Here is a 25,514-nt window from a genome sequence, read left to right on the forward strand (position 1 = left end):
AGCTCGTGATGGTTTAGCTGCTGCTCATGCTGCTGCAGAAGGGTTTTATGAGGGGCTTTGCTTCCGTGGGGCAGAGACTGATGCTTTGCAGGTAGCACGGGGACCCTGCCTGAGCGCAGCCCCCCCGGTTGCAAGTTTGGTGCAGCTGCAAGATGCATCCAGGGCTCAAAGCCTGAGAAATCAATGGAAAAGCTTCCTCTGCCTTCAGGGGCTTGGACCACGGCAGTCTCTGGAGCGTTAACCTACAGGTGCCTCGAGCTTGAAGCAGGATCCTGTATTTTTATTTGGTGGGACGGCGAGGCTGCGGTCTGACCCTCCGAGCCAAAAGCCTTCGATGTGGCAGGGAGGGACAAACCTGTCCGTGGTCTGCCGGTCTGCAGGTGGGCTTGGTAACTGCTCCTGCGTATCCAGCTCCTGGTGTGGGCATCTCCTGTCTGCGCTACTGCTCTGGGGCTGGAAGGGATTTAAACTTCATTGGAGAAACACATGTCTGGATGCCGTGGCCATGCCAGAAGTCGGGGGCTCTGCAAAATGCAAAGAACTGGCTTTTTAGCACTTTCTGTAGTGGTGGTTTTATACTGCTGCGTTTTTTTCTTTAGCAGCTGGAATAAAGATGAAGGAAATAAGCCAAGGAGAATTTCAAGCCCTCTCCCTTCAGTAGGTAAATTACCATTGTGCGAGTGGATTGGTTTCATATGGATGCTTCCAATTTCTCCTGCACATGCAAAATGTCCCTAAACCTTTCTTTTTGTGCTCCATATATTTTTATCTGACTGCCCAACTCCATTTCAGAGCAGAGCGGAAATGGGAACTTAAAGGTATGTGAAAATCTGTAATATTTTCTGCTTACATCCAAGGCCTTGATCAAAAGGGATTAAACTTAATACAGACTTAAGCCAGTTTCTCGGAAGCAGGTTTGGATATCCATGTTTTTGCATGACAGCTGTTTTTTCCATCTGTTTCGACAAATCCAATCAATACTGGGGGAAGGGGGATGCTTTCGTGGGAGAGCCTCTCCTTGCGGTGTGCTGTGCAAAGCCGCCGACCCTCCTCGGGGCTGCAGGAGCCCTGTGCGATCCCCTGGGCTGGAAGTCACTCGGGTACCTCAAGGCAGAGCTGATTAAACAGCCGAGACGACATTGCTCTGCTACAGCCCGCCTGCGTGATTGCCTAGCTTGCAGCTTTTTAATTTAGAGCCCAGTCCAAAGCAAAACTTCAGGTCTGGGGACACCTCGTGAAGACACCCCAGTTGGCATGCTGTTAGCAGAGCCACGTGCCTGCCTCATCTTCTACCAGCCTGAATTAAGGTGTGCTGCTCGTTTTCCGTGCTCTGCCTGTGCTAAGCGATACTTGCAGTCAGGGTGCAAATAGTCCCTGTAGGAACAGCCACCTCTGATGGGGCCTTTACCCTCCGGGAAAGCTTGGGTGGCTCTTTTTGAGTCACAAGATGAGGGATTTTGCTTAGGTGTGCGACTTTGGGCATCATGAGTTATGGACTGGGGTCAGAGAAGGTCCCTGAGCCCTTAAGCACAAGGAGGGGATGAGTTGTGGAGCAGGTGCCCCGCAAGTTGGGGAGGAAACTTAACTAAAAGTGCCTGAATTCAAATGCTGAGCAGGAGGACCTAGTTTCTGGCCAAAGCTCAGCCTGTCCTGGTGTTCCCCATGGTGTAGGACAAACACCTCTCTGCTTGGAACCGCTTTTTGTAGCGTGATGGCTCGGCCATCCTGTCATTTCTGATGCTTGCGTCAGCGCTCTGGAATCCGGAGTCAGCTGTGGGACACTTTCCCCTGAATTTTCCTGATAATTATATCCACGCGTAGCACAGACGTGATAATTACAACCACCCTGCCTAGCACAAGGTAGGCTCTGAGCCCTGGGGGCAAGACGGAGATGCTTTTCTAGGATCTCGAAACCCTGTAGAGATCCAGAGCAGCAGGGGCAGGGTTCGGACCGCCTGGAAACACAAAGGCACAATGAATGCTGCTATCAGCCGGCAGCATTTCTCCTTCCCTTGCATGGAAATGATTCTGCTGGTGTTTTCTTCCTCGTGCTCAAATACCTTGGCACAATGTGTCTTTGTGGCGGCTCGGTCCCACGTGACGATGCAAGGCGATGCAGGCTGAAATCTTGCCGGCAACCCTGCATGCCCCAGTTAGCTGCTGCGGTCAGGGCTTTGCAGACCACCTGTGTAAATCTATTTATCAGTGTTTTAAGCTAATTAGCATTTAAGGTTTGTTTTTTTTTCCCGTTCCTGCTCCTCTTTAAAGCATGAAGGGCCAAGTGCTCAGCAGGTTAAGTCAGCACAGCTTGGTGGCTTTCAGCAGAGACTCTACCAATTTGCACAAGCTGAGGTCGGGGCTGTTCGCACCCCCGTCCTCCTACGTGTTTCACGTCTTCCCACGCTTGAGCTAATTCCCTTCAGAATTTTCCTCCCTGCTTGTCACTTCTCCCCAAAGCAGGCAGCAGGGAGGAAAGGCATCCGTTTAGCAGCAGATTCCCTGCAAAGTGCTGTAAACCTGCAGTACAAGCTGGACGGTGGATGTCTGCTTTGCAGAGCAGGAGGGCGTTCCGTGGCCTCGGAGCAGCTAGGCTCGTGCAAGGATCCTTTTTCTGGAAAAAGCAGGAAGATTTTAGAAAGGAGGAGTGAGTAAACTGTGGGAAAGTACTTTGAAAGCAGCGACTGCTCGAACTGGCACTTGAGGCCCAACTTGGGACTTGGTTGAGTTCCCTGGTCTTGCTTTTAGGCACAATTCTTATTTGAAGTGTAATTGCGTTTCTCCCTACTACTTTTTGGGGGCTTCAGCTATGATGCAGGATGGTACGGCCGTGCTTTCTGAATGCTGCTTTCCGTGTACCAAAACTGGGCAGAGCTGCTGCGTTTCATTTGGGCACCTTGTTACTGCCCGGCGATAACAGTGTGACTGTGATGTTACAGGAATGCTACAGGAACGTAACCTGGCGTCCCAAGGTCAGCCCGCGCTGCTAATATCCGCAGGGCTGTCCTAGAGTCTAAGATACATCAGCGGGAAGTTTTGTGTGTTGGGAATATTAGGAATGTTGCGTGTGTGCGTGCTTACCAAAACCGAAGGCAGGTGTTTGTCTGTGTGACAGCAACCCCTGTACTACAGCGTCGTGCATCTTGTCCGAACACGGGGAGGGCTGTGCAGCAAGGAGACGCATCGGGGAAACCTGCTCTCTGCCATTTGGGACACTGGGTTAGATTTTGAGAGAGAAGGGCTGTCCTGGCCTTGCGTGCCTCCCGTACACCCAGCCAGCAACTCTTTTTTCCTTTCTTCTTTAAAGGCTGATTGATTCCTCTTTCGGTGTTTTCGGGGTAAGCTAATGGCAGAGCTCCCCAGTCGATGTGGCTTCGCCGTCGTCCCCGGCTGGGGACGGGGAGCAGGCGGCCGTGCCCAGCGCCCTGCCTCCCCGCCATGCCGCTCTCGGCTCCCTCCTCTGCTGCGCAGCTCTCGGCATCTTTCCGGGTTCATCGGGGATCCGCTGCAATGTTCACTGGGGGCAGAGGGAAGGAGCCAGCTTGGCCGGACGGAGCGCAGAGCCGCGTTGGGGTGTGGAGGCAAGGAGCTGCGGCGCGTGCCGGTGCCGTGCCGGTGCCAACGGAGCCGACGCAGCCGGCCGGGGAGGTTTGCTGGGTGGCTGTGCGCTTACCTGAGCATCTGCTCCAGGGACCTGAACCAAACTCCTGCTTTAGCCAGTTTATTTGTGGTTTTTTTCCCCGACTCTAATTTCCAGGAAAGCAGGGGAAGTTCCCTGGCTTCATTGCCTTTGTTTCCCAAAGGACGCACTTTTGTAGCCGGCTTTTGTAACTATTACAAAGCGATGCAAATGAACCCTCTCCAGTTACACGCTGCATTTTTTCTGTAGAGGCAATTTTGTAAGATCCTTGGTCTGGAGGAAAGCAGCCAGCCCTCAGCTCGGACTCCCCGTGCTCAGGCGTTTCTGGGAATCCTCCTTGTCTCTGGGCATCCGTCAGGATGCTGAAATTCCAGCTGCCATAAAAATGAAGCTCTTAGTTTCTCATCCCCACTGGCTTCCTTTCCCCAAATATATTCTGTTATTGCTCCAAGCAAAAGCAAAATTTGACTGCCTTGTTCTTCGCAGGTCAGCAAAGCCAGTATATGCTGGGCACACTGGGATCGTGTGAGAAACGAGGGGTCACGATGCTGGGCAGAGCTGGGGAGGTGACACAGCACTCCCGGGCGGGGGAGGCATCTCGGGGCCCCAGGAGGACATGGGGAGGTACTTCCAGAGGGAGAGAAATACAAGGGCAGCTCCCCAGAAGACCCCGTGAGTCACAGAGATGTGCAAGTATGGGAATAAAATTAAAATCTCAAGATCAACACGTGCAAAACATTGCATCCTCCTCCTCCACCTTCTGAAAGCGAAGACAGGACAATTCCTCTGTTAAAATCAGTCCAGGCTGGATCTCCTGTGGTCTGTCCCATAGGGTGTTTGATTGCCATCGTTGACAACCAAAGGGTGTGCTTTCTGCCTTTCGTTCGTGGAGTCCCACGGAGAGACGGAGCATCCAGCCAGCCTGGTGTTTAATTACACATCCCTCTGGTCCTTGGGTTCAGTTTCACGCACTGCTGCACACCGGTGCTAAAATAGTTGAGCTTAATATTTAATTAATGCTGTCCCATATCATGCAGAAACGTGAGATTGGCTGGTGTTACCTTAAACCCCCCAGTTGTGGCACGGGCTAATGACTCGTTTCCAAATCAGCGTTCAGAGGTGCTAACAAGCTTCTCCCATAAATAGTTTTTGGATATCAAGGCTTTTCATTTTCCTTCCTTTCTTATGCTAGTGTGTAACAGTTGTCTTACTTCCCGTTATTTGCAAGGTCTGTGCAAACTGATGGGGCCAAGCTGGGCCAGAGAAAGCAGTGGAGATGCAGGGGGGCGTTTTGTGGGAGGAGGATGTGCAATTGCATGGCCACTCACCCCTGCACCTCCTGCCGAACACTCGATTTTTTTCTGTTTAGTAGCAGTGCGGGGTGTTGGAGGACGAGATGTGCACAGCAGTCCCCAGAGGTCCTGGGGACCCTCTCGTAGTCTGTTGCCACGGGCAAGCTCATCGTTCGACCCATCCTTAGCCAGGACCTTTGCAGTAGCACCGGGTCTCTCTTGCTCAGTCCCAGAGCTGGACGCATAAAGATGCAATTTCACTCTCTTCTGTTGTCTTCTCCTGTCTGGCGGAGATGCTTGCAGAGGCAGCATCTCTCCGAGCCCTCGCATGGGGTAGGCTCGTCCTCGCCCCGGAGCAGCAGCAGGGATCGGCTGTCCCCAGGCAGGAGGGAAGCGCGCGGCAGCTCGCAGGCAGCTGGCCATGTTTGCAGCAGGCACAGCTCATCCGTGCCCCGTGAATCCCTGCCGTTTACGGGAAACCAGTTGCTTCATTTCACCCAGAGCTTCCTCCAGGCCATGCCCTTGCCTTGGCTTCATGTTTGCGCTTTCTCCAAGCCCGGGGTGTCCATGGCATGCCGCGTGGTAGCACCTACCATGCTGTTGAGTTTGTTCCAAACTAATGGCTTTGCTGAGCGTAGCCCTCACCGTCCTCTCGCCCTGAGCTCTCATCAGCACCCTTGGGTGCTGCTGAGCTCTCCCTAGGGGCTGACCTTGCTGCTTCGAGTGTTTTGGGGCCATCAAAGGGAATCTCTGTTCCCGTGTTCAGCTGGAGGCACAGCAGCAGGCACGTTCTCACTTTGTGTCTGTTGGCTTTGGTGTTAGCTCACTTGAAAAACTGCTTGGGTTCCCCCCCGCCCAGGCTTTAAAGTCCCATCAAAGCCAGCTCCTCACTCGAGTCATTGCCAAGCTATCAGACAGTGATAGTAAAAGTAACCGAACGAGACAGCAGCTCAGCATCCATGTCAGAGGAGAGAGGCCATTAAGTACCAGAATAAGTATTTATTGCTGTTGTATTAAAGGAACTTGGCAGCATAAAGCAAGCACTACAGTTTCAGGGCATTAATTTCTGTGCTTGGGAGTCGTGGGTGGTGTGGGGAGCAGCGCAGCGAGACCGCGGTCGGGCTTGTTTGCAGCTCTCGGTGCTTCTGCGTGTCGGGTTGCTTTGCTTCTTCCTCTCTTGCCTTTGCATCGTCTCTGTGTCCCGGGGAGGCAAGGAACCCTGCTCTGCCGTGGTCCTGGCTCGGTGTGTTTGCTGTGAGATGGGGACATCTGTATCACGACGGGGATGGAGGAGCACAGATCCCTCCTTACGCAGACATCAGGGCTTAGGGTCCCCTAAGAGACGTGTGTCAGTGTTCCCTCCGATACTCAGCTGCTCTGTAATAGGAAAAGCCAGATTGGTGTCTTAAATATGGCAGAGGATGTGTGTGCATCTGGGAAGCTTATGGTGGTGTGATAGGGTGCAGAGCTTTTCTACCAGTAGCTATAAATCCACCCAAGTTACTCTTTTCTCCTCCTTGTCAGGGGATGTTGCTGGTTTTGCAATGACTGCTCACTGTTGTAAGGCTACATGATAGCAGACAGTACGCTGGCCCCAAAGAGCTCAAAATAAACGTGTTAAAATGATACAAGTCCTGTTCCCACTGGAAATCAGGCAGAGGCTTTGCCAGTGACTTAATATTTGCATCCCCAACACGTAATGTGGTCAAATCATGGGTTTAATGCAAAATAATGCTGGATTTAATAACCCTGTTTTAAAAAGACCAGCCAAACACATACAGTGTAATGGTAGCGGGGCTTAGAGCAGCACATTACAGCTAATGGGCTTCACGACGCAGCGGTGCTCTGGAAGCGGAGGAGCTGCCCAGAGCCCTGGAACATCCCAAGTTATCAGAGCCCTGATACAGGCAGAGTCCGGGCTGTAAATCAGAGCAGCTGACGGGAGTGGGGGTGATTTTACAGTGCCTGAGGATCAGGTCCAGAAATGCCCTTTCCTTTCTCTTCTCAGGGTCCCGTTCCTCTCCTCTTTTCTAATGCAATTTATCATCTGTGATTGATCTGTAGATGGAGTTTGCTCCGTGGAGAGCTGCTGGCAGTGCCCGCAGCACCCTGGGGAGCACAGGAGCCAGGAGAAAAATCTGCTTCTCCCCTTTGCTCCCTCTCTGCTTGGGAAGGGATGGGGAGGAAAACCTTGGGGGTTTTCTCCCTCCTGTTTGGGGATGACCATTCTGCATCAGACCAATTTTTGCCCGACTCCTCCTGCTCCCCGGGGAGCTTTGGGCTTTCGTTGCATTTGCAGTTATGGCAGGTGATGCTTCCCAGCACTAGCAGGGTGGTATGGATGCTCTCCCAGCCCCGTCGCCCCTTTCCCCCTCTTGAAGCTTTGGGGACGGTGAGGGGGCTAAAGGCATTGAGCTTACTTACACCCTCGTTACACAGAAGTGTAATCTAGTGCTTATCAAATATGGATTTGTGAGGGTCCCCTGAGGACATGGCAGCCACAGATTGCAACTGCGAAGGATTTCTGGTTTGGGAGATGGATGCTCTGGGCTCCCTCCCCAGCGTAGCGAGCCTCACCCCTGCCCCGTGCCGCTGGTGGGGCTCGGTGCCGGGGCCCCGGGGAGCAGAGCCGTGGGCACGGGAAATGCTTCTGGTGCCCCAACGCTGCGTGGACTGCCAGGCTGGCTGGGGATGCATTTTAGGCGTTTTTAGTCAGATCTGTAAAAATTGCTATACGTGCTCCAGCTTTTTGTTGGTAAATGCTCCTGCGAAGGCAGCCTTGCTGGGGGAGGCACTCCCTCCCCAGCTGCCTTGTAAGGAAATAACGCAAAACCTTGGTGCACGTTCCTCCTGCTTTCTCAGAGGAGTTTTTGGTTTTGGTAAAAGATGCTTTCTCCTGGAAAGTGCATCTCTGACGATGGGCTCTCGTTAGACGGTTTAACCTCATTATCTTGAGAGGTGTAATCGCTCGTCCCTGTAACGCGGCAGTAACCATAACGCAGCCTGACACCGGTGCTCTGAACTGTGGCTAAGAGGTCTCGGGGACAATCTGTGTCAGATGTTCACTTGAGATTATTTTAACCCTTTGCTACTTCCATGACCGAGGTTCCCTTTAGAAAAGGAAGGAGCGTGTACGACCAGCCTTCCTTGCTGAATTCGAGAAGCAAAATCCAGCTTGTACCTGGTTTTCCTGCGTCCACTTTGCAGATTGGAAGTCCAGCCCAGCAGTCCAGCCCCGGTGAGGCACGTGGTCCTAGCATCCCTGGCCAGCTCTCCCCTGACCCGCTGTTCGGGCTTTAGGATGATGTTTGCTGCTTCCCTGAGAACAGCACTTAACGCTACACACGCATCTTTGAGGCCAAGGGAGCAGCAAACCCAGAGGGGTGCTGGAAGCTGGGCAGCTTTGTTGTTCCCCACTTGCTCTGGCAAATGGGTTTTGTTTTACGTTTCTGGTTCCTCCATCTCCTGTGATTTGATGGGTGCTCTAAAGCTCATCTGCAGCTCCATAACAATGTCACGAGTTGCCAATATTTCAATAACTGAAAAGGGAGCGGCAGTGAAGGATCCCTGGAATGGGTATTTGTTGGAGGAGGGGAGAGGCTTTACCATACCCCCATCACAGAGTTCCCCATCTGTTGCGTGGTCCTTTGTAGTGAAATACAGGGAGAGAAGCCTGCCACAGACACACCGTCACGGGAGAACTTCCCTGGCTTTGATTTAAAATCCTTATCAAATATGTATCGGCCAAAATCCGCTCAGCTGGCACCTCTCCAAACGCTGCGTGCCAGCAAGCACCGCTCTTCCCCGGCACGTTGCCTTTCCGCCTGGCACAAGTGGGAATGGGAGGCGAAGCCACGTCATCCCCGGGCAGGGGGAGAGGAGCCGCAGGGGAAACTGTTCAGGCCGACACATCCGACCTGGAAAGGCACAATCCAGTTGTCCAAATGGGTTATTATTTAATAGCCCTCATCCTCAGCAGCCAGCTGGGTGGGTGAGATCCAGCTGAGAGGAGAGAGCCCTGGGTGTAGGAAAATCAAACTGATTTGATCCCATAACAGGGCTCTGCCCTCCCTTGGCATCAGAAATAAATAAATAAAGAAATAAATCACTACAGGCTAATTTCCTCCTGCCTGGCCAGGGGCTGCTGCTCTCCTGCCGTAGCCACGTACAGCGATGCTCTTCTCGGGTTCTGGATTGTATCGGGCGATGTTGGCTTAAGGAATTCCCAGCCACATCTGCGGGATGCTCAAGCGGCAGCAGCCCTGGCTGCGCGGCGTGCAGGGAGAGGGCTGGAAGGCAGCTGTAGGTTTAACGTGTGCTGTGCTCACTGCACGCGTGCTATAGGGCCTTGCAGGTTTATGCGCTAGGCAACAGCACACACGGAGCACAAATAATTGATGCGGAGCGAGCCCGTTGTGTTTTGTGTTGGCTCTCTCACTCGGAGCTTGGCTACGCTGGCTTTCCAGGGCTGGTCTAGCTGAGGTATGAATCGTGGGAGAGGCATATGCAAACAGAGGAGATGGGAGGCTGGGAACCGCTGGTGACGCTTTGGCTTGCAAATATCAGATCCTGGTTGGGCACAGCCTGGGGTGTGTGTGCAGCGGGGTGGAAGGGGCTGCGGAATGCCCCGGGCGGGCAGGGATGCTCCTCAGCAAGCAAAGAGCAAACATGAGCTGACCGGCAACCTCGCTGGCCACTGCCACGTGCAACAGTGGGAGAAAATACAGGGCTCTCCAGCACCGCAAACTGGAGGCAACTGGGGCAAATCCTACTTGCTCTCATGGCTGCTTTTATTTTAGCAGCCTTGTCCCTGGCACTCTTCATATCAGTGTTTTTATTATTGAATGCTGTTATCCAACTCTGAAATAATTTAGCCAGCTTGTCTCTGAATTTGGGGTCAGGTTTCTGCCCACACAGAGGCTGGGGATGTTTGGATTTTTTTTTTTTTTTTTTTTTTTCTCTTCGTGAGTTTAGGGGCAAACCAGAAAATTACTCCGTGTCATTTCAGGCTCTGAAACCACCTCCCACCCCAGAAGGGTAAGTGCAGAGGTGGTGTCCTGGTTTCAGCTGAGATAGAGTTAATTCTCTTTATAGTGGCTGGTGTGGGGCTATGTTTTGGATTTGTGCTGAAAACAGTGTTGATAGCACAGAGATGTTTTAGTTGTTGCTGCACTGGTCAAGGACTTTTCAGCTCCCCGTGCTCTGCCAGGTGCAGAAGAAGCTGGGAGGGGGCACAGCCAGGACAGTTGATCCCAACTGACCCAAGGGCTATTCCACACCATACAGTGTCATGCTCAGTATATAAAGCTGGGGAAGAAGAAGGAAGGGGGGGACATTCGGAGTGATGGCGTTTGTCTTCCCAAGTCACCGTTGGGTGTGATGGAGCCCTGCTGTCCTGGAGATGGCTGAACCCCTGCCTGCCATGGGAAGGAGTGAAGGAATTCCTTGCTTTGCTTGCGTGCGTGGCTTTTGCTTTCCCTATTAAACTGTCCTTATCTCAACCCACGAGTGTTCTCACTTTTGCTCTTCCGATTCTCTCCCCATCCCACCAGGGGGGAGTGAGCGAGCGGCTGGGGGGGCTGAGTTGCCGGCTGGGGCTAAACCACGCCAGGTGGCAACATCGAGGTCTCTGCCCAGACTTATCACCGCTGTGCAGAGCTCCTGATTTGCTTAGAAGTAAATATTTGCTTGTTCTGGGAACGCACGACCTTGCTGGGGCTCGGCATGGGCTGCGAGCCTGGCAGCAACCCCTGCCGCTCGCTCGGGCTCTGCCCGTGCACCCACAGAACGCGGAGAGCTGGGGGGTTCCTCGTATGCAAAGTGTGCTCCAGTTTGTTTTTTCAAATAAGGAGAGAGTTTATTTGAGGTTTTCTAGATGCACAGAGATACCATCAGCAATAAAAAATGCTGGAGGAAATAGAAGAGCAGGAAGCGTAATAATTTATTTTTTGTTTTGCTTTAGTTTATTTTTAAATCTATAATTCCTAAAAGAAAGCGTTGGTAGTAAGGAAGAAGAAAAGTAGTGGATTTCTTATAGTGGTGGTGGGAGGGTTTGGGGGGTTTTTTGTGGGTTTGGGGTTTTTTTTGTTTTTTGTTTTTTGTTTTTTTTTCTCCAAAAATCCCATTTCTTTACTCAGCTGGGTTTCTTGCAAAGTGAGCAGTGAGTGTGAAGAACCCAGTCTGAGACTTGATTTTTTTTTTCCCCCTTCTTTTTTTCTTTTTCCCAAGAAGTTCAGAGTTTGGTCCCTTTTTAAATCAGGGTCTCCACGAGACCTCTGATGCTCAGCCTCCGAAATCACGTGCACGGCCCTTGTGCTCCCTTTCTGGTTCTGTCGATTCACAGCAATGATCCCGTCCCGTGCCGGTCAGTAAATGATCGGCTGGGTGGTTGGATTTAGCATGTGTCTAAAAATACAAGGCAAACTGGTACGTCAGGAATGCGAAGGGCATCCTTCACCTTGCACAGTGAAACCACCAGGAATTTCCCACTAACCCTTTGCAGGCTGACCCTAGAGAAAGTCTGTCTGTGCATCACCTGCCCTGCATACCTTTATAGCTCTATTTCTGGCATCTTATTGTCAGCAGGATGTTATATATAGCTTTTATGGTAACGTTTGCACGCTGAATGCAGTTTTCTGAGAGGAAATTGCGTTGAGAAATGGGTGAAGAAGTAATAATAATCTGCGTAAGCCCCTGTTGTTTAAGCCCGCAGCCCTCCTTCTCCTGGAAGACAAACACACAGATGAAACCACAGTTTTCCCAAGCACCATGTTCAAATGACTTTGCTAAGCCTCTCGTCTGCCAGTGCGGAGCAGGGTGCTTTCCCCCAGGACGTTGCTGCCTCGGGATGGGGCCGGGAGACCCCCGCGCTACCCCGGCACGTGGGCGCGATGCCGTTTTGGTCACTGCAGCCTTCTCGAGTGCGGTTCGAGGGACCAGCGCATTCGGAAGCTGTTGCTCGTGGCTGCTGGTGAGCTCCAGGAGCACTTCCAGGATGCAGCAGCCTCGGTTCTACTGGATTCCCAGTTTTGAGCAGCGGGTTAGTTTTAAGAGGGGAAATCCAAAGGTCCAAGCTTATGAAATAATCGGCATAAATCTGAAGGGAAGCGATACCCCATGGCAAGAAGTCATTTTTGGTTATACTATCTGCCTTGGGAAGCAAAGCGTCTGCATTTGCAGGCTGCCGTAGAAGAAAGGGGGGGGTATAAATAACCAGTGAACTATAATTCCACTTAGTGTCATATCTGTATTAGTTGTATTAATATGTCCTGGCATTGCAGAAGCAACGAAAAGCCTCAGATGAGATCAGGGACCCCTTGTGCCAACTGCTGCGTGGGTGCGTAACAACGCGGATCCTGCCTGGCCTAATAGGAAACGATAGCTGGGAGCGGCAGGAAATATTACTGCGTTTCTCTGCAAATAAGCAGCTGCTTTACAGGGAAAATGAGATACAGTTTAGCAAACACTTAAGGATTGACTTACTTTTAAGAATGTTGTTTAATCCTGTTGAAATTGAGAGGATTACTTATCCTTAAATGCATGCTTAAGCACTTCCCTGGCTGGGGGCTGGCAGGCTGGAGCACAGGAGCTGGGGTTGCACTTGGCTTTTCTTGCTCTCGGCTACTGCCTTAGCGGGAGTTGTTGTTGGAAAAATACTCCCTGGTATTGGGACAGTTACTGTTCAGTCTTGCTTTCGGAGATGCCAAGCTTCGTGGAGGCTCTTTGTACCTGATCCCTCAAAGTGAGTCGCTTTGCTTACGTACCTGAGCATCGATTTGGGAGCCTAAGCGTAGGCAAGCGGATCTGTGCATGCTGGCTCGTTGCTGGAACCAGGTCCCGGGCTTTTATGTGCCAAGATGTTCAGCGCCTGGGGCTTTTCATAAAAGAACAAAGCAAAAATTGTTGGCGTAGAGAACAGTGCGCTTTTCTCTTAAATTTCCCTGGAAGTCAAACCCTGTGGTATAACTGTCTGATTCATAAACTGATTTTTGTACTTTATAAGTCTAATAGTAGACCGCAGAAGAGACTCATTCAATCAGTCTAGGACTTCCCTTGGACTATTTTAAGCCCTATGGAGCGGGGCTGGGGGCTGCCAGCCGCCTCTCCAGCCTCCACGCCCCGTTTGGGCTCGGCGTGTGCAGGTACCGCTTGCCGGCAGCGATGCTCTGCGCCGCGGCTCTGCCCTGACGAGCCCTGGAGCCTTTCGTGGCTGCTGATGAACTCAGTCCCACCTCCTCTCCCCAGCTGGGGAGAATTTTAGAGGCAGGAGACTGCAGCACAGGGAGATTTAATAACATGCCCGGAGTGGTCTTTTAAGTTGCTGAGAATTTGGGGTGTAAGATCTGATTTCTTTGACTCCTGGCTATGTTTTAACCTGCTTTCTCCTGTTGCTGTTCATGTCATTTCTAAAGGCAAAGCCAACCTTACTTAAAAATGCAGATTGAAATGACAGCACGCACTTTAGTGCACTGGGAGGGACGTGGTTCGCGTGGAGCTCACAGTCAGGGCTGCCTTCTCCTTCCAAGGGGGCTCAGCCCCTTTCGCTTTCTCCGGAGCAGATTTGTTCATTGAAGCCTGACATTACCAGAAGCCACGTCTTCGCTTGACACTCCTCAAAGCCAGAGCAAACGAGAGACCGGCCAGAGATAGGGGTGTGAGAGGGACTCGGAGAGCCAGGCTTGCTTAACACCTCCCCAAAATAGAGGTGGGAATCTCGCCGGCTGGCGCTGGGAGCTTGCAGCTCGCTGGCAGGAGAGCACGTAGCTGAAGCACCTTTTCCAGAAGCGACCAACCTTCCTCCGTGCTGCTTTTTTGTTAGATTACAGTGAAGTGAGGAACTTTACTGCATTTACGTCCATGGCACTAAATTTCTGCTTGAGAAAGTTTACGGTTTCTCTTCTAGTTGCACAGTAATTATGGTCCGTAATCAGTGGCTCCAGGGCATCCCTGTAAAACCAGGCATGCCAGGGGTGGTGGTCTGGTAGCTATCCAGATGGGCTCGCGAGAGTGAGAAATAGGCCAAAATATGCTCATGACAGCAGTAGCAAAAGTAATGCTTTGTCTAATTTAAAAAAAATCCCTTATCCACATCCTGTGCTTAGAGGGAACTCTCAGGGGCAACATCTTAAAAAAAAAAAAAAAAAAAAAAAAGATGTGGAAGGATGCTTTGGTAAAGTCCTTTTTTGCTAGAAGCATTGCACGGGGGCAATAAAGGCTTCTGAGATGCGAGGAAAATTCCCTCTTGCTCTGGAGCTCCTTTCTGCATTGAACTCCCACTAGTGACATTTTATACCAGGGAGAAACTTGGCCAAGTTTTGACATTCGTGGAGTCTTATTGGCCTTGTTGAATAATTCAGCATCTCTGTTCGTGTGAAAGTCTAAATGCCAAACTGCGGCAGCTCCTTTGTTGCTGCCCCGGCTTCGGGTCCACGCGTGGGGCACTGGCAGCCGACAGCCGGGCTGGAATTCATGGCAATGGTAAGAGAAAACAGTCCTGGAGCAATCACAGAATCGCACAGGTTGGAAAAGACCTTTAAGATCATCGAGTCCAACTGTAAACCCAACACTACCAAGCCCACCACTACACCATGGCCCTAAGCACCTCATCCAAACGTCTTTTAGATACCTCCAGGGATGGGGACTCAACCCCTTCCCTGGGCAGCCTGTTCCAATGCTGGACAACCCTTTCAGTGAAGTAAAATTTCCTAATATCCAGTCTAAACCTCCCCTGGCACAACTTGAGGCCATTTCCTCTCGTCCCATCACTTGTTACCTGGGAGAGACCGACCCCACCTCTCTCCAGCCTCCTTTCAGGCAGTTGTAGAGAGCGATGAGGTCTCCCCTAAGAGGGGGAGGGATGAAGAGGGATGAAGGCCACAAAAGTATGGAGAAGCCAGAGTTTGGAGCAGGATGCCTGGGATCCGCCGCAGCAGAAGCAGCTCAGGCTCCAGGGCCGTCCTGGGGAGCTGCGGGCGTGCATCCCCTGCAATCCCCCGTGCTTGCATGCCCCTCGCAGAGGGAAGGATTTGCATCAGGATCCTTGATGCGACTCTGATTGACGTTCTGGGATAATACCGTGGGAGGGAGAGAGGCTTCCAGCACCCACGGCAGTCCCAGGAGAGGAGTCAGGCACTTCCTTGCTCAGGGCACGTGCTCCCCTGGGTGGCTGATCCGAAGGTGGCTTAGCAAGCCAGGGAAGCATCCCTCAGCGGGGGTGGCACGCAGTCCCTAAAGAAAGCGGCGCTAACGGGTGCCTCATGGCTGGGTTGGGTGCAGGACGGCTCCAGAGAGTCACAGCCCCCGCGATGTTTGGGTTTATATGCCTGGAGGAGAGCTGGGGTCTGGGGGTCCACAGCAGGGACCGCTCAAAAAGTCCTTTATCTGTGTCCTGGACACAGGCATCTCTATTCATTCCAGTGGACGGGAAACCAGTCCAAAAATAATAGGTTTGTTTTTTCAATCTAGCTTTGAAATGATGAATATGAGCAAGAGTAAAACATGTTTTATATCTATAAGGGACTAAAACCGTTCTTTGTCTTCATTGAAAATTCTCCGTAGCAATTAAAACGTCCATCAAAAATAGGAGTTTTCAGAAAAAGCTGGTGGCTTTACTGTTCCTGATTGTGACGCTGATGAAAATATTTTGTTGTTGAATCACTTCTGGCTGTTTTCCGCCAGAAAAGGGCGACGGTCTGCACTCACCTCTGACAGACTGATGATGCATCTTTATTGAAATGCAAGAAGTCAAAACCATTCAGTCTTGGCAAGTTTGCCTCAATAAGATCATTTTGTGTGGGGAGAGACGAAAGGAGTTGTAAACCTTTTGTAAGAAAATGCAAAGTACGAGGGTTTTTTTCAATGGTTCTCAGTGTTGCGTAAAACCTGTTGGAGCAGGTCTGGACTTAGACGAGCGGCGGGATGGAGTTTCCTGGCTGACGCTGTTGAATGGGTATCTTTGTAGCTGAGGGCTAAAAGCCTTTTGTGCTCAGTGGTCAAACCAAAAGCCGTGTTTGCACTGATAGTGTCCTCCAAGCCTGCTGGTGACGTACTGTGACACTGATGGGGGGACTGGAGCACATCCGTTTCAGTGGGTGTTCAGGTCTAAATACTGGGCTGTGGGTGCTCGAGTTCCCACCAAACCTTCCTCTGTCTTCAGTAAGCACACCAGCATCTTTTTCTCTTATTTCCAGGTGATCTCTGCAGTATCCAGGCTCTCCTTCCACAGTATTGCTCAAACCAAAGGAATTAGGTAAGATCCTTTCAATATGGTGCTTTAAATATTGTTTCTCTCTCTCCCTGTCCATATTCCTAGGATTTAATCACATCAGACTCTTTAGAAGCGTTAATGTGGTTGGGATAAACAGACATCAAGGATGCCTTTGGGATGTAGGCAGGGTACTTGTAAAAGCACCTCACCAGCTGCTCAGGAGTAGTTTACAAATAAAATAAGTGAAAATGTAACAAGTTGTGTGCAGTATGCCTCCCGGGGAGAGTAGCAGGGTGGGTTTTAGTGTCTCTTGCTGGAGGTTTTGCTCAGATCCCCTCTGCAGGGGCCGTGCAGCTGAGGACCAGGACCCCAGGACTGCCAGCAATGCCCGTCCCTTTTGCCCTGCCTGCGGAGCTGTGGTGTCACCCCGCTGTCCCCACTGTCCCCTGCCCTGCTCTCCGGTCTGTGCAGAAGCGCCCAAGTGGCTTTTCAGTCACTAACAGCTGGGAAATGTCTTCCTGGCTTTGACAAAGGCACATTAGTGCTGAGTGGGTAATGGGGTTAAGAAGGACCCTGGCCCTGGCACCCAGGGTGGGCTGCCCTGCTGCTGGGCTGCTCCTCCTCTGCTAATTGAAGGAGCAATGGAGAAGGAATTAAAACCAGCAGACAGCCCTGTTAAGCAGAGCTGTTATCCTCGTCTTTGTTCAATTTCCTGCAAAATTGGTTTGCAATTGGTTTTCTTGTTAGTGTGCATTTTTATTATTAATCAGCGACATCTCATTAGGACCACAGATAGAACTGGGAAGAGTTCCCAGCATAAAGTACTTTTCCTCCTGTTTTTTTTCGGGGGGTTGTGTTTTTTTTTTTTCCCCAGCTATAGAACACATTTGCTTTTCTCCGCAGAACGTGTCTTGCTGCTATTCTGGTCAGGGTATAGCAGCCTGGGGCCAGCCACAGCCAGGCTGTAGGGATGCGGGCTGGATGGGGTCCCTGCTTTACTTCTAGCCTGCCACCCCATGCCACCCTATGCCACCCCGTGCCACCATTTCCACTGTTTGAACTCTTTTCACTGCCTTAACTGCACTGATATTGCTGGAGGGGAACAGCTTTTCACGTGTAAAACAAACTCGGAGCCTTCCCATCTGTTAAACACAAATCTGACAGATCCCACCAGGACTTGGGGGGGAGATTCAGGGGGGTGAAGGTTTGAGGAATAAAGACGTGCTGTAAGTTAAGGACTATTTATTATTAAGGATAGCCCTGAGTCCTGGAGAAGCCTGCAGTGATTATTATTTTAAGGGAAAAGAACATCCAAGGCGTTTGGAGGCAGGGAGTAACGGGGGACCGCACGTGCAGAAGCTGCAGTGCCTTGGCAAGGGCTGGGTTTAGGTCTCGGGGCATGGCTGGAAGAGGATGACATGGGTCACCCCTGGCAAAGCCCTTCCCTAGGCGGGGAGGTCCTGGTGTCAGTGCAGAGGGTGAATGAGCTGGCTGTCCTCTGGGAAGGCTTTGGCTGAATCCCTGGTGTTTCTGTTGAGGTCTCCCGCTGCCAGGGATGGGCGGGTTGGGCGATAGCTGGGAGCCAGGAGCAGGGAGGCTTTGCTATTCTTGTGGATATGAAGCTTTTTCTCATTCATTTTACAACCAGCATTTACAGTTCCCACCAAAATCCCTTATCTTGGAAGCCTTTGGCACCATAATCACACAAGAATAGCACAGAGCTTAGTGGGTCTTTGCTTCTAACTCGGTTTTCCTGCGTATTAACCCTGCTCCTCCCCGTTGCCAGCTCTGCAAGAACAGAAAATGCCGTCGCTCCCCTTAGCTGGAAGATACCCCCCGGGGGTGTCCCTTCCCATCCCCGCTGTCCCCTGCTGGCAGAGAGCCCTTGCTTTGTCCATTGCTGCACTTTTTTTTCCTTTTAATTAGATGATTTCTTGCTACATCATCACAAAAGCCTCCACGACAGAAACTAATCTCAGATGAATTAATTTAATCTGTGGGAACCAGCAGCAGCTCTGGCTCCCCAAAGGGACTGGCCACGTCGGCCACTGCTGCCCCTCAGCTCACCAGGGCTCCCACTGATGATTGGGGTCCCTACCCTTCCCTCCCCCAGTGAAGACACTGCCATTGAAATAAGTGGAAAAAGTCTTGTTGGCTTAGACACGGTGCTTAAAAACATGGTAAATACAGCGCGACTAGGATGGTATATGGATTGTATGGTCTTCAGCCCCATAGCGTGAATGTGGCTCTGCTCCAACCCCTATTTTGGCGTCGAAGACTTCAGGATCACGCAAATTAAGAATGAAATAAATCCCCAAGCCTATTACTTGTCCTTAAATAAGTTTCATGGCATGTAGGGTAGAAAAATAAAAATCAATCTTGTATGCTATTCAGTGAAAAAAAAAATAGGCTTTCTGTCTAATAATTTCTGGATACATGAACCTTGCCAGAGAAACCCTGTTTCACAGAGTAAATCAGATAGCTATCAGGATAGCTATGTTGAGATGACAGAGTGTTTCTTCCAAGGAACGAGCTACAAGCAGCAAAACATGGCAAAAAATGATCTTGAATGCAATGTTTTGTTTGCAGCACACTGTTAAGGCTGGGCTTAATCTTTTGCAGCTGTAGCTACAGCCCGTGCTGCGTCTTTCCTCCTCCTGCTCTGTTCTAGTCCCAGTTGCAGGTTTCAGAAGTCCGGCAGAAAACAGTGTCACCCTCCAGCACGGTGCATTGCTGACTTCCCTCCTAGCAGGCGACGGTCTCTAATGATTGCACAAATAGATTTCTCTCTTGCACGAGGCTGTTTGTGCAAACAGCACAGACGATGTTTCCCCACTAATTAAAAAAGCGTGTAGTTGCAAGGACCGCCAGCACCGCACCGGGTTATTTTTTGGGTAGTGCCCCGTGCATAGCAAGACCCTCGATGATAAGAGGCTTATTGATACCTCCTAGAAAAAGGCACATTTTCTGTCTTTAAGGCATTCAGAGGAAAGTTGGTTTTGTGGATAAAGACGTGCGCTGAAGGGAAAGTGGATGCGTGAAACTACGTTCAGATCTTGGCTCTGCCGTACGTGGCCCTGGGCAAATCCCTTAGTTTTGTATGTCTTATTTTCCCCTCTCAGAAACGGGGAGGTGAGAAATGCCTTTGTTCACCTGGCTTGTTGGAGACGAGACCTGCCCGCTCGCGTGGGCGCAGGCAGCCTTCGGCAGCGCTGCCTTTTGGTCTCGTTTGGGAGCACGGGTTCTGCGGTAATGCGATTATACCCTTTTCCTGGGGTTTGCACCATTCTGCAGGGCTGTATGTGGGGACAAAGAAAAGATCCTCGTCGTGTAGCATTGCCCATCAGCTAAGGAGAGGAGATACTCTTTTAATTGTTATTGTCTCTTATCCTCTCCTCCGTCTGGCTGGAGGACTGTCAGCAGTCGCAGTGAGAAGTTACCACCGTGCTCCTTGCCCATCCATGGCTGTCTCTGAACAAGGAGCCTTGATTTTACAGCCAGGACATCAGGAGTTTCCACAGCAGACCTGACCTGCGGCCCGTTCAGTCCATTGCCCCGTTTCTCACGGTGGCTGGCACTGAGTTTCCAAGCTGGGCGGGAGGATTTTGTAGCAGGCAGAAGCAGGGTGGTCGTACCGGGGTACTGTGCAAAGGTTCTCCGGTGCTCTGGAGCATGAGTTTTCATTCCCTTTCCAAGTTTTCTCGAGCAAACTCAGCTCTCTGGAGGACAACAGGACTTCTTGCTGCAGGTCCCAATAAACCAGGATTATTTTTTTTTTTTTCTTAAAGCTTTTTTTTTTCCTTAAGACTTTCCTGCTGCAGCTCTGGCTGTTCTCCATTGCCCGTGGTACATCCCGGCATCCTCCGGGCTCCGGCCGTGGTCCACCTCGTGCGAGCGAGATCCACCGGCTGAAAGTGAGCTCTGAGCGGAGGGGGCATGTGTTTTTTCATCTCCCCGAGATATATGTTTTTCCTGGAAGCAGAGTTTTGCAAGCAAAGCAGGAGGTTAAGGAATATTGGCTCATGCTGCCTGCATGCATTTTTAATGTGTGCACAGTGAAACCATCTGAAAACGGGAAGGAGTTAGCATGTTCAAAGGCCTGTTACTGAGGCCCTTAATCTAAGTAAATCCTTTATATATGAACTGAACCTGTCAGTGACTTTCTTCAGAAGGCACTGCAGTTAATAAAATAGATTTTAAAACATTTGCAAATGGGGAGGAGGGGTGAATCCTATTTGTCAAGAGGAGGTTTTCTCCTGCGGGAGCAGTTGGCCAGGCAGTGAAGGGAAGGAGAAGGGGACGGTTGTGTTTTCCCCATCCTGGGGGCCAAGGCAGGACCCCCTCGGGTCGGTGGCCGGCCCAAGCTTGTTGGAATAACAAGTGACATTAGTTTTACCTCCAGGCAAACACAGCGAGGCCAACCCATTGCCTTGGGCTGAGGTTTACCTTGCATTTAAACAAATAAATAAATAGAAGCCAAAATGATGATTCTCTTGGCGTTTAATGCTGGTTCTCTTGGCGTTTAACCTCTGCACGTCGCATGCCCTGAGGTGACAGAGCAGATTTGCTGGCAGTGGAGGGCAAGCCCTTGGCTGGGAGCTGCCCTTGGCTGCAGGGCAGGTTTGATCCAGGCGGGAGGTGATGGGCGCTTTGGATGCCTGGGAGTCCCCTGAAGGTCCCGAACATTAGGAGCTGAGATTTGCTGTTTTAAAGGCGGCTGGACACGTCAGGAGGGGAGAGGAACCCTCCTGGCAACCCAAGGGACGGGCTGGCACCGGTCCTGATGCTCGCCAGAGCCCCGGGGTGCCCTCCGCCTCCCTGCAGAGCCGGTGCTGAGCGGGTGTCGGGGTGCCTACCGGCACCCTGTCAAGTGCAGACCGCCGTCCAGGCTATCGTGTCTCCATTTTGCCCATCTCTACAATGCAGATGGTGAGTTGAGAGGTGAGATTGGGAGGAGAGAAGCTCAACACAGGGATTAGCCCGGGTTGGAGCCGCCTCCAGTCAAGTTCAAGCTAAATGAGCTGTGCCAGCATCCTCCCATCAGCGGGGATTTAACCCGGGGGAGACTTTCGTACCGCCCTGCTTTGCCTGCAGACCCTGTGCCTTGCTGACGAGGTTCAGTATTGCTCAGCTTTGCCCAGGTAAACTATTAAAACAGACTGACGTGCTCAAAATGAGGTTTGCAGCGTTATCATCCCTGGAGTTTCTGTACTTAACGGTTTGCCAATAATATCAGGATGTGTGCGTGGGTGAAAGGAAGGAGGGATGGGAAGGGAGAGTCACAAGCATCCCGCCTGCGCCGTTCACGGGGTTGTAATATTACCGTGCTGAGCGAGCAGTGTTCCTCAGCACGGAGTGCCCTGCCTGCAGGAGAGGGGGCAAGGGGGGCAAACGGAGCCGGACCTGCGCAGGCAGCCTGGAGCCCCTGTCCTGCAAAATGTGCGTGTCTGCTCCCAGTGTGTGTCGTTCACTGGTCACCTGCCTTTGATCCAGAAACTGCTCTGCGCTTCATCCACCAGTTCAGAATTAGACGTAGTTTTGTCCAGGTTTCATGACTTTAAGCCGTTTCTCCCGTCTGACTGAGCCCCGCTGCGGTGTGGGGGTACCCTTACGTTTGCAGTGGGGGTGACCTTGTGGAGGAGACTTTGTGATCCTGCCAGCAAAACCCGCTTCGTGCAAAAGATGGGATGGCACAAGCCGTAGCGTAGCTGATCAAGGAGACGTTCCCCTTGCTGTCCTGGAGGAGAGAAGGGAGATAAGGGGGAATCTTTTATGGAATTTGCAAAGATTCTCCAGCATGGCGGAGGCTTCATGCTGATCGGATTTGATCTCTGCTCCCCCTGCCCCTGGGGACTGTAGCTCAACACAGGAGGCGGATCCAGCCGTGTGTGAAAATGGCAAGCAATTAAAGTCGCTAACGATTAAGTCCTCAAGTGTCTTCTGGTGAGGAGGTAGTTGCAGGACCCCTTCTCCTGTAAGGTTGGTTTTACAAGGACTGTTTTATTCATTGCCAATGCGCTCTCTGTAATTGCACTCTGCCCATTATTTTTTTTACTGCCGTTGTATATCCATTGTACCTACTTTAAGTGTTGCTATAAAATGGATGGAGAAGGCTGTGGAAGGAATCCGTGTCTGGAAACGCGTGCGGTTGCTGTGCAGCTCTCCTGTGCTCCAGGGAGTCTGGAACTGGGACCAGTGCTGGGACCGACCACCACCCCTGACCAGCACAAATCCGCAGAGGTCCAGCCGCAGACCTCGCAGGCGGCGGGTCGAGTGGAGATGGTTTCCTGTGACACGGACAAACCTTCTTTAGGAGCGACCGTAAAACTTCTTCCTTTGTCAATAAGCAGGATCCTTAGCTAAAAGCAGTTCCTTTCCAGCTAAAAACGTTTTTAACACATTTATTTTGGCAAGGATGTATCCTCACAGACTTGCTCCTAAGAGAGTCTGAAAAATATCATTGACATGTTTTCCTGTGCGGCTGCTTTGTAGGCTTGGGAGATGCTGAGGTCACCCCATAAGCATCTGCTAATAAAAGCAAAGGCAGTTTCTCTCGCCCCCTCCCCACCAGCAGCTTTGCATAATGAAGATACAGTTCTGCTTTGCATAGCTCTGCTTAACAGTCACATGTGGGGCTTGCTGGTTTTCGGGGTGCACCTGCCTTGTCATCGCTCATCGACTTTGCCCATGTCGTGCTTCCCTCGGGGCTCCCTCTTCTCTCACTGGCCACCCTCGCACCATCTCACCTTTGGGTGCAACAGCAAGGCATAAACAGCTTGCTTTCCTGTGCAAGGTCAATGCATAGGTTGACAATCAAAGGTGCTGGAAAGCTCTCTCTGAAATGCAGTCCTCGCCCCAGGTATGGAGAAGGGGTTCAGGCTCGGCTGGTCCAAAACGGGGGGCTTGGCGGTGGGGGGCTCCCAGCGCTGGGGGACAGGGGGGCTCGGGAACCCTGGGCTCAGCCGCGGGCTGTGCCTGGAGAGAGGTGTACTCAGGTGCTCTGGGACAAACCACGTCTCTTTGCACCCCACCGCAGAGAGGGGGAAGCACACATCTTTCTGTTCCTTGTGGACCACAGAAAGCGCTGCTCAGCCCAGGTGGTCTCTTCAGATCTGGTTGACGTTGCACAGTAGGACCCCACTTGGCTGGGACATGCTGGGGGTGCTTTCGTGCAAACAGCCAGCGGTGCTGGTGCTGGTCCAGAAGCAGGCAGAAATATATATTTATGTAGATACTTGTTTTTATTGGCTTGCGTTTCATAGGACTGCAGCCGCTCAGGTACAGCAGAGAAACTGCTGCTCGGACTGCTAAAAGGTTCCCTTGTGCTGCTTTGCTACACGTTAAAACCGGGGAAGTCTCAAGGTTTTTGTTTTAACAGAGTGTTTTCCAGAGTTGGGCAATTGCGGAGTCTTGTGGGGATGTTGTTAAATACCGTGGGGTGCGTCCCAGGTCCTTACATCCTGGCTGTAATTCGTTTTTATGCTCCCTGGGTGATCGGTGCCATCTGCCCGGGGGGGACGTGCCCTGAGCTCGGGTTAGCTGCGCTGGCTCGCCGGGGCGAGGGCTCTGGCCGTGTCCCCCCCATGATGGGTGCAAACCCCCTGCCCCGCTGCTGGGCTCGGCAGGGCACTGCCGCAGTTTCCAGCCGGTGTCTGAGATGCAAGAGCATCTTCCCTCCACCCCGACCCGCTGCCCTGCGTTCCTGGTAGGGCCACGGGGACGTCCCACCGGGAGGGAGGGCTGCCGATGTCCCTGCTCGCTACGCTTGCCATTGATTTTCGGCCACGGCGTTTTCAAATCTAGTTTTCTTCTGGGTCAGAGACCTGGGACAAATCGTTTCCTAGTGATCGGTTGCACTGTTACCCCAGAGGGTTTGGTTTTTTTTTTCCCTTTCTTTTTGAGAAAGATGTTTCTGGATTCCCCTTTTGATTTTATCCATCTGTTATCGTCAACATGGAGCTGAAGTGAGGAGCGAATCATACCGCTTTCTTGGGCGAAGCATTGGTACATGAGAATTTTTAAAAAATGCGATAATGTGTTGAAACATAAAATTATACGAGCTGTTATTTTCTTGTCTCATAGTCTCCAGAAATACTTGGTTCAGATTTGAGCTAAAGATAAAGCAGGGCATGTAGCTAACCCTTGGGCACTGTGCAGTGCACTGTGCTAAATACTGTAAGCGCTCTTCTGCAAAATCATCATCTTTGTGTTCTCTGATGATGTAGCTTGCTGTTTCCCCACTGAATTTCTATCAGAATTAATCTTGTGAGAATTTTTGTAAGTTCCAGACCACAAATAAAGGCAAATCATAATTTTTCAGAGAATGTGTCTAAAATTTGGCACAGCATGAGGTACTTCTTTCCAGAGATGAGTAATGTAACACAATAGTATGATTTTAATTAAATTCAGCAGCTTTTGGTATGCTCCGATGTGTCTTGTTCTGCAGGGAGAGAATTGATTCCATTCTGCTTTATAAAAATGGCTCTTGGGCATTCATAGCGTGGTTTTCATCCATCTTACAGCACTTTACTAAAATCATTCCCTGATGCTTGTTCCCATTTCACAGATGGGAACCAAAGCTCGGAGGTGGTGCCCGGGTCGAGAGCGGGGCTGGAGAAGCAGCTCCAGGTCACCTCTTTGCTCGCCTCTGGTCAGCTCACAGCCACCTCTTGGTACATCAGTAAATTAAACGCGGCTTTAATCTGCCTAATCCCACTGAAGCCAATGATGAATGCATTTTCAGTTGCGTGTAAACGTCTTGCAAAACCACATGGTTTTCTTTGGATGGCTCCAGGAGTGCTGTGCTCACGGAGGCAGGACGGCATGCCCAGGGGACCCGCCACGGCGCCGGGGTGCCGGAACCGATGGCTGAGGGGGGACCCATGGGGACGGGGTGATCCCATGCTCAGGGAGTGGCTTGCCATCCTGGAGAAAAAGGGGAGCTAAAAAAAGGGGGGGGAAGGTTGGAGCTATCAAAATGGCATGCTACGAACAGCCGAGGTCTGAGCACTTCCCCTGGAGAAATGTATTTTAGGATTGCAGCAGCGTTAAACCTCAGCAGTGGGACGGACGGACTCTGTCTTTTCTGTCAGATTCAGCACGGGAGCTGAAGCCGGCTGCTAACCCTCCATCCAAACTCGCACGGAAAGCACAGCCTGAAGTCCACAGTCTTGGTGAAATCGCAGACTCCCGTGGGTTTTCTTTGTATTGCCACAATGCCTTCTTCAAAACAGGGCTGTCGGAGGAGCTATACATCCAGCCATGGGCTTTGTGAGTTACTGCAAGGTGTAACTGCGATCTGTAGATACCACGCTATGGAAATGTTTTTCTGCCAGATCCGGAGCCAGGAAGACTCGGCACAGCCCCGTCCATCCCAGCA

General features: G+C 51.4%; 1 protein-coding gene across 3 annotated transcripts in view; it reads left to right on the forward strand.

The window, feature by feature from the left end:
- Nucleotides 1–25,514, forward strand: part of VAV2 (vav guanine nucleotide exchange factor 2) — a 154,504-nt gene that overhangs the window by 85,213 nt on the left and 43,777 nt on the right. For all 3 annotated transcript variants that reach the window (XM_072882764.1, XM_072882763.1, XM_072882762.1), the window contains one exon: nt 16,119–16,177. In XM_072882764.1, coding sequence (XP_072738865.1) covers nt 16,119–16,177 — 59 coding nt within the window. The remainder of the gene's footprint in view (nt 1–16,118; nt 16,178–25,514) is intronic.

The sequence above is a fragment of the Ciconia boyciana genome, chromosome 18 (assembly GCF_034638445.1).
Source record: "Ciconia boyciana chromosome 18, ASM3463844v1, whole genome shotgun sequence".
Lineage (NCBI taxonomy): Eukaryota > Metazoa > Chordata > Aves > Ciconiiformes > Ciconiidae > Ciconia > Ciconia boyciana.